This window comes from Anastrepha obliqua, chromosome 2 (genome assembly GCF_027943255.1).
Source record: "Anastrepha obliqua isolate idAnaObli1 chromosome 2, idAnaObli1_1.0, whole genome shotgun sequence".
Taxonomy (NCBI): domain Eukaryota; kingdom Metazoa; phylum Arthropoda; class Insecta; order Diptera; family Tephritidae; genus Anastrepha; species Anastrepha obliqua.
The window spans coordinates 2,096,741-2,106,386 of record NC_072893.1 but is presented as its reverse complement, the minus strand read 5'-3'; the positions used below and the strand labels follow the sequence as shown (position 1 = coordinate 2,106,386).

Genomic DNA, 9,646 nt, shown 5'->3' with positions numbered 1-9,646 from the left:
CCCCCAGTATTTTGTGAAAACTGAGCTAATGCCGGTCAATACTAATTCATTTTATAGTCTTTGCACCAAATTGCGTTGGTTTTTTTTTGGGGGGTTTTACCACTTCATAGACTGCTGTAATAATAACAACAGTAAAATCACAATAAAATCCAAAAACACAAAAACAAAAAGCACTTTGGAAATAAATATTTCGAAATTCACAAAAGTCTCGGTTATATCGACAGCGCACTCTTCATGCCATTTAGCGCAGCGGTCATTTTGGCATGTTTACGATGTTTTAGCAGCATAGAAAGTGAAATGAGAGCTTTGAAGTGCTTCAAACTATGCGTCGATACTTGACATGATTAAATAATAGTCGAATGAAGTCGAAATGCTTTATGAAAAAAAACGAAACTTTTATTTTGATTTTAAAATATTTTTTTTTTTATATTTTTTTTTAATTTAAGTGGTGATGCGCATAGAAGTATTTACAAAGACAATGGCAACGGCTACAAATATAAGTAAATTATTAAACCTAGAATATTAATAAACAGTTCTTTTTAAAGCTCTTATTTCACTGCAGGTGGCAGGTAACTATTTGCTGGAGGCCCGTACTCGTTCACTGGAGGCAGGTGACCAGACACGCCGTGAGATGGCGGTACATACTCGTTCACTGGAGGCAGGTGACCAGACCCGCCGTGAGATGGGGGTACATAGTCGTTCACTGGAGGCAGGTGACCAGACCCGCCGTGAGATGGGGGTACATAGTCGTTGACTGGAGGCAGGTGACCAGACCCGCCGTGAGATGGGGGTACATAGTCGTTGACTGGCGGCAAGTAGCCAGCTCCACCACCACCGTTGTAGCTACCACCACCGCCGTTGTAGCCACCACCATTATAGCTGCCACCGTTGCTGCCGCCGCCGTAGTGACCTCCATTGTTCAACTCACCGATCACTTTCAGGGATTTCACTGTTTCAAAATTATCATGACTGCTACCACCTCCATAGCTGCTTCCAGCGCCATGCCCGCTTCCTTGTTCATGAATGACTTTGATTGTTTTTACTTCACCACCGCCATGGACACCGCCACCATGACCGGCTCCATGACCTCCGACAGAACCACCTTGCTCGTGAATGACTTTAATGGTGCTTACATCACCGCCACTAATCGCACCCCCACTACCGCTGCCGTAACTGTTGCCTCCACCAATGCCACCATGTCCATATCCTCCGGCGGCACCACCTTGCTCATGGATAACTTTAATGACTTCACCGGCACTAGATCCACCACCTATACCGCCTGCTGCATGTCCACCTCCATAGCCTCCAGCGGAGTGCCCTTGCTCATGAATGACTTTAATTGTTTTCACTTCACCGCCGCCAATAGCACCTCCGCCAATAGCACCTCCGCCGATTGCACCGCCATGCCCACTGCCGCCGTAGCTGTAACCGCCATTATCAGCATAACTGTTAGAAAATCCACTGCTGCCTCCTTGCTCATGAATAACTTTGATCACAAGGCCTGCTCCGCTGTTTCCTCCATTGATACCGCCGCCATGTCCCCCGCTGTGTCCATGGTGCCCACCTACTGCTCCTCCCTGCTCGTGAATAACTTTAATTGTTTTGACTTCACCTCCGCCGATACCGCCGCCGTTGCCGCCGCCATGTCCACCATATCCCCCATGACCACCGTGACCAGCGTGACCACCATGACCACCATGACCACTATGTCCCCCATAGCCTCCACCGCCTCCTGCACTTTCTTCATGAATGATTTGAATAGTCTTCACTTCTCCGCTGCCCCCCGGCCCACCGTATCCTCCGTGGCCACCACCGTATCCACCGCTATGACCACCGCCATGACCACCGCCGTGACCACCACCGTGACCACCACCGTGACCACCGCCACCACCACCTCCTGAGCTGCCGTCTAAAAAGCCCGCCGAACTTGATGCAACCAAAGTTGCGAGTAGACAAACAAAGATCTGTTATGAAGAGATTAGTGAACAAATTAGACACATTCCGAATTATTTACTCCAGGACTACTAAAAATTTACCTTCATTTCGTATTCTCTTTGAATGCTTGGTAATGGAAATACAGAGAAGATGACTTGTTTGTGACAGCTGAAATTCGAAGTGATGCAGATCGAGTCGAGCGCCAATCATTTATACGAAAAACAAAAGACTGGAAGCACAAACTTGAGAAACACAATGAGGGTTTCCTGCAGCATTAAAAAACATGCACTTGGAGTTGTTGTTGTTTCTCATATATTCAATCTATGATAGATAATGGCATGAAAACACGAAGCGTTGGTGGGGGCAAGTCAATTGCATCGTCAGTTAAATGTTTACACGAACCACAAAGCAGGCAAATGTTTGAAGAGAAACAACAAAAACGATAATAACTTAACAGTAATAATCAATGCAGTTACCTAATGCTTAGTGAAGCCGCAAGATTTAATGTGTCCGAAATATATTCAAAGTGTCTTTTTTCATTTTTATTTATTCATGTCGGTTATGAGTTGCATTTGTATTTAGTGTGGTCTATTTCTTGCCTTAACTTACGTGTAAAATCATGTTGTACGCTCGCACATACCTACAGACAAGTTTTAGCCTGTATGCTCATCTATGCTTTTATGTAAATGTTGACCCATTAATGCCATCTCTTTTGGTGCTATGCTGGCTGCTCAGCTTTTTTAATCGACGGCTGTCAGAGTGAATAAAAGTTGAAAAAATCGAGTACTAAAACGCAGATCATCTGACTTGGCGTGAGATTTATTTATCTTTGAAGTCTTTGGTAGGGAAGCGTGTACGTCCATAACCGAAGAACCTTTTCGGAATGCCATAGCAAATTTCGTTAAGACGCCTAACGTCAAGAGAAGATTCTTTATAGGGCATTGTATTCTATACATCCTCCAGGGTCACACTCTTTCTTACAAGAAAAATAACCGAACTTGTCAAATAAGATTACTTTAAGATTCAAACATAAAATCGAAAAATAGTTTTCCAGTTAGAAACTTAGGAACATACATATATGTATGTACGAGATGCCTTATTTGCTCCATACATTTTGCTGAAGTATTTGATATCCTCACTCCGCCAGCAAAATATATGAAAATAGGACGCTGAAAATGGAACAAAATGAAAAAAAAACGTTATTCTTCTTCTTCTTTTAGCTCTACAGTCTGTGGTGGACCATAGCTTCATCAACAATTTTCCTACATTTCACTCTCTCTCTTGCAGTATTTTTCCAATTACAAAAGTTCATCACTTTTAAGTCTGCTTCCACGTTATCAAGCCATATTTTCTTCCTTCTATTGAACGTAACTTTTTTGACTTTTTTTGAACTCTTATAATGTGTGTGGAAAGAATCGTTCCGTTCTGTAAAAACTGAATGATCTACCCCGAAAACCGCGACTTAAAATTTAATTTGATTTAAATTTTGATTCTATAAGTTCCATTCGCCAACCATTTGTGCCAACTTGTGAAGTCTGTTTTTTAATGTTAACGTATTCAGAGTAGAACTGGGTGAAGTCATGTTTCACTGCCGTTCTTAATTAATGCTTCCGTGAACTATTGAATTGCCTTTCAAATGAGGGTGGCTTGGCCGACGCAATGAATGCTTCCAAGCTGGAAAAAAGATTTTCGCGAAATTACGCAATATTTTCTAAATGCAACTTAATTGCACTTCTATCATATATGTATTCAAATAATGACTCTTACCAAATAGGAAGTAACTATTAATCTTCGTCGTTATCTCCATTACCGCTTGCATCAAAATTGCCTCCTTTTATGTAAGTTAACAGTCGTGGTTAGAGATTACAGTATTCCACAGTATGACAATTTAATCCACGCCTTCTTTTGCTTTTAAATTTGTTGACGACGTTTGTGAAGTTTGAAAGGAGGCTTCATTACACTACTCAGACCTGATTGTACTCAACATGGCTTTACAGAGCCTAATTGCATAGTTGCTTTTTCTGTTGTTTAATAAGAGCGTACAATGTTGGCGTATGCCGATGATATTGACAACATCGGCCTTAATGGGCGCTGTTAGTTCTGCCTTTTCCAAACTGGATAAAGAAGAAAAGCGAACGGGTCTGGTCATGAACGAAGACGAAACGACGTGACTCCTGTCATCAAACAAACAAACGGCGCACTCGCGTATCGGCACCCACGGCATTGTTGACAGTTATAATTTCGAGGTTGTAAAAGACTTCGTATATTTAGGAACCAACATTAACACCGATAACAATGCGCGCCTTGGAATTCAACGAAAATCTCTCTTGTCAACAAGTGCTACTTTGCACTAAGTAGGCAATTGAGTAGTATAGTCCTCTCTCGGCGAACAAAGCTATCACTCTACAAGGCGCTCATCATGCCCGTCCTAACGTATGGCGCAGAAGCTTGGGCGATAGCAATATCCGATGAGGCGTTCTTTGGAGTGTTTGAGAGAAGGATTCTGCGGAAGATTTTTGGACCTTTGCACGTTGGTGACGGCGAGTATCGCAAACGATGAACTGATGAGCGATATGAGCTTTACATGGTGCAGCGAATAAAGATCCAGCGGCTACATTGGCTGGGTCGACTTTTAAAATATTCGATTTGGTTCCTGGTGGTGGTATCAGAGGAAGGCCGAGAAATATGTAGAACCGAGAATAGGGCAACTGCTATTTAAATTTGTTTCTTCATGCCCGTGGTTTCGAGTGCGGTCAATAGCGAATAGTAGTCATTTAGTAACGCATTCGGCTCCGACGGTTGCATACATAAAAACAGTAAGTGCCATTGCAAATCGAAGAACAATTTTTTTTAAATTATTTTTAAAATTTATCCTTTTTTAATTTATTGGTATTCTACCAATAGGTTGGCTCAAAAATTTACTTAACTTTTACTTTTGAAAAATAGCATAACATTGTTTTTCATGCGCTCTAAATTTTTAACAGATTTTTTTATAAATAAAGCGAGTGCAAATTAACAAAAAAGCAGACATTGCAAAAAATACCTAAAGGAGTTTTACTGGCATGCACTGTTTGTACAACTCCGGCTTCACTAAAAGAATTCCGATGGAAAATGCTGGCTCTACAGATTTAACATAAAGTCGTGTCTTATGCGAATTTCCTGTTCAATTACCCCCAAATCGTTTTTATACGCCTTTTTTATATGATTTTGAAATAACACAGTTCACTAGTAAATTGTCGTTCTTACACGAATCTCAAAACAAGAATGTTTTTCTAAACAAAACCTGATTCCTAAAAGGATGTCTTATCAAGTAAACATTTTTCGTGTAAGAGTAATAGGTGCATTTTACAGCTAACCAAGTGCATCTGTGAATTAAAATTCAAGGTAATCTTTGTAGAAGGTGGTGCAAAAATAATCATCCAATTTTGTTTCTGAATCATTTGTTTACTGAATAAAAAAGTGGTTTTGAATGTTGAATCTTTATTTTGAAGCTGTTAAAAATTTGAATGAAACCGGACAAATGGGCTGGGTATGTCTGACATATCTACTAATGACTTTTGGACCAGTCCGTACTAAACGTGCACGCTTGTTATCAAGTACTGATGAATAGTTGCATAATCCTAGCTTTGTATTTCATTTTTTATTTGATCCGCGTTGCCGTTGGCTGTCCAGTGCTTCTTAAGGGGATTTTCTTTAACATTCCGGGCTGGGCTCTGCGTAGTTTGGAGTTCTTCTGTTTAGTTTGGCTATCTCAAAATCGTTTTATGCTCGAAATGCTCCTATTACAAGAGCCTTAACTGAGTTTAGTAAAACCTCTAAATTTGTTGAGATAGATTTTTTATTTTCTAGAGATCGCCTATAGAAACTTTCGAATATTTATTATAAATAGTTTAATTGTACTTTCTTTGTTTTTAATGCCTATTAACCTTAAAAAATATCTACTTACCCTATAAGAATATATTATATTCATTGGTTTAACAAACAAATAAATAAATAAATATGATAGTTGTAAAATAGTTTTTCCTTAATTTGAATTTTTATCCGTCTTGTACTTATTGATTGATTGGATTTCACTGTACACTCATTTTAATATTTTGTAATAAAAATGAATTCTCTTTGTTTTATATATACTTATGTAATATGGATTTCATTATTACTTCTTTTACGTGATTTTTAGGGAAAATATTTAAAGTTTTTCATTTACACTATTTTTTTTTAATTGTGGAACATCTCCCAATACCATTTGTCGCATGTATTTTTTACACGACCTTTTTTTTTGCACGTTTTTATTCGTGCAAATATGAGACGTTAAAGAGCATAAGCAGCATTGTATTTTTATCATTTTTCTTTTTAAGTAGTAGCCGTAAACTTAAATCCTATCTGAGTGTGATTGAATTAAATGTTGAATTAGGGTATCAAATGGACCTAGTGCTTATAGTTGTTAAGTGTGTCAATCAATAATGAAGAAAAGTAAAAGTGGACAAACGGCTTTAATCGCGGTATTCACAAAATAGTTAATTAGTGACATTAGAAACCATTGGGTTAATGGTTACGATCTGAATTCCGTGTTTATTAATTTACTAAATATTTGTAAAAAGGCTACCGAAATATTTCTAATTTAACAACGAAAAATCTGTAAAGAATAAAGATAATAAAGAATTATAATTAAAGTCGTTCATATGTCTTTATGATAAAGTAAATAATATTTAGTACGCTTTAGCACAAATAGAGAAGAGAATTTAATACGAGTCTCCAACAGCAGTCAGTAATCACTTTGGCGCTTAGCAGTATAGTGAGCTATCTACTGGCATTCGTTACCATTGAAACGAGATTCGGTACACATACCCACGTACGGCACACACCATGGCATACTGCGCATGTGTGAATACAACTATGAAGCAACACTCGGGATTAGCAAACAAAATTAGTTATGTATGATTTCGGGCTTAGGGTGTTGAAAGCAATATTTAAATGTATTGATGCACGCAGTTGTAGCAGATGGGTCTACATACCTACCTTCATATGTATTTGTATAATTATATGCCTGCATAATCGAAATATGTCTTCACCCGGTAGCGCTAGCTGTTATGAAAATTTTGTGATCAAGCGCATCTCTTAATGAGTTAATTTTCTCTTTTGTAGTGAAGAAGCGTGATCAAAACGTGAGGAAAAAATATGAGATACTAAATTGGTTGGCAACAATTTCGGCTTCAAATCCATACGAATTTTGGCCCTACGAGCGTGCACGGCTCATATCAAATATATTTACTTAGTGTGCACCCACTTTGCACATATGGGGTGACCCTTTAGTGCTACATATTTTACAATTTCAAATGCAAAGATCTACTGCTCTTATTTTAATAAAGATATAAAGATAAAGATAATAAAAAACTTGGCAATTTGATTTAATGTGGAATGGCGTATTTCATCTCACTTTTTAATTCAATAATCATATTGACACGTTTGGCAGAGCCATGAAGCAATAATTGAAGGTGATGTAAGTAGCCTAATTTTCACCCTGTGTTAGCCATCTTGAAGCTACTTTATAAATCCGTGTTGTCCTCTTGGAAAAGCTACTTTTTATTTCAGAGCAAATTCTAAAGAAAAAGTACTCAAAAGCGTAGAAATTAAAATTTTTGCTGAAAAAGTTAGCAGGCAATATTGTTTTGCCTATTCCATTTTGCTTAGACTTTCGCATCTTTTAATTCTATTGAAAGTGCTGTGAAAATTACATTGATTAATAGCTGCTACATAGCCGCATTTAGGTAAGTCTTTTGTTGCAGATTATCAATCTGAATTTTTGTTAATAACTGCTTAAAATTTATATACACAGGTGTGAAAAAATTTGTACACAACGCAAAATTAATACTTCGTTGCTCCAACTTTTTGCTTTTCAACAGCTTGGAGCCGGCTTGGCATCGATTCCACTAACTTTTTGCAAACATCAGGGCTTATTTTATTCCATTCTTCCTGCAGAGCAATTTTCAAGAGTTGAATTGATGTACACTGCCTTTCCTGCATCCGGCGACCTAATTCATCCCACAAATGCTCAATGGCATTGAGGTCGGGACTTTGTGCAGGGGTTTTTATTACCTTTGGACAGTTATATAACAACCAGCTCTTGACGTCATATGAGGAATGTTTGGGATCGTTGTCCTGGTACAATTGAAAACTACTTTCGATGCCTAGTTTTCTCACGCTTTCTTTCAAATTTTGTTTCAAAATTGTTAAATAAACGTGTTTATTCATTATTCCATCAATGAAATGCAATTTTCCAACTCCTGACGCCACCATGCATCCCCAAACCATTACAGATCCACCACCTTGTTTAACCGTTTTTCTTAAATTCTTCTTCTCCAGCTCCTTCGGTTTGCGCCACACTTTACCCCTTCCATCACATCCAAATAAATTAAATTTACTTTCGTCAGTAAATAATACCTAAAATATGAATATTAAAATCATGAAATTGTTATTTTTCCCCCCACTTACAGTGCTCCAAAAATCGAAATCCTTAGTCATATATTGGCGAGCAAAAACAAGCCGGTCATTTTGGGTTTTCTTGCTTATTAGGGGCTTCTTCCGCGCAACTCGGCCGTGAAAATCATTTTTTCGAAGAAGTCTTCTTATTGTTTCGGGATATACCTCCACCCCAGAAGCTTCTTTAACCATCGCAGTTAATTTTGGAGCAGAAATGAATGGATTTTTCTTCACTTCCCTTAGCACCATGCTCTCATCTTTGGAGGAAAGCTTCTTTGGACGGGTTTCACGATGCTTATTTGCAATGAAACCATTTTCATTGTATCTAGCAATAATATCGTGCACTGTTGACTTGCTTTTCTTTATCAATTTCGATATTGCTCGCTCAGATTTTTCGTCTAAGTGCAGTTGAATTACTATTTTGCGTTCCTCCAATGTAGACTGTTTACCATTACGCGGTATTTTGCAAAATACTTTTATAAACTCACCCAATGATTGACAAGGTAACAATGAACAATAACTTTTAATACAAGTATAGAAAATTTAGAAATAACGGTATGCATATTTGCAAAACATGGTTTGCCCGACTTTAAATGTGAGACAGAGAAGTGGCCTTTTTCAGTTTTTTATACATTAACATTTTATAAAGCAACTTGGAATATATTTTTTTTGTTGTTTTTAAATAAAACAATTTTTGTGAAAAAACAGAAAAAGGTAGAACGTGTTTTCTTTCATCAAAACATAGATATTATGTCTAGAAGTTTTCGTATGCATCTGCCTGACTTTGAATGTGAGTGACTGTATATAAATTTATCTTTTTTTAACACAGATTTTATACTTCTAACTTTGCAGGTAATCTCGTTAAAAAATCAAATGTATGATTAGCGGACGTGACGAAATAAAAGTTGTTTTTCCTCGTTAAGAGTTTCCACTATTCTCAAGTTGTTTTATTTATTACTTCAGTGTAGGTTTACAAATGGCACATATAGATTCCAATCCGATGCATGGTCAAAATACATACATATATTATATGACACAAATCCATGTGAATAGTTAAGTTAAAAATATAAATAATTAGGTACCACTTATAAAATAACATAAAATTATTCTATGGCTTACAACGACCTTTTCAATTTTTTACTACATTTTCAGAAAGGGGATAAACTTATGCCCTTTTTTCCCTTGCTTCCAAATTGCATCAATGGATTAAGTAGCATCCAAAATCAGTTGTCAA

General features: G+C 37.5%; 1 protein-coding gene across 1 annotated transcript; it reads right to left on the bottom strand.

The window, feature by feature from the left end:
- Positions 1–548: 548 nt before the first annotated feature.
- On the bottom strand, positions 549–2,042 carry LOC129236918 (uncharacterized). The gene is made up of 2 exons (XM_054871218.1): positions 2,037–2,042; positions 549–1,964 (listed from the first exon to the last, which is right to left on the bottom strand). The coding sequence occupies exons 1-2, from the start codon at positions 2,040–2,042 to the stop codon at positions 549–551; spliced, it is 1,422 nt and encodes a 473-aa protein (XP_054727193.1).
- Between the last annotated feature and the right edge of the window lie 7,604 nt (positions 2,043–9,646).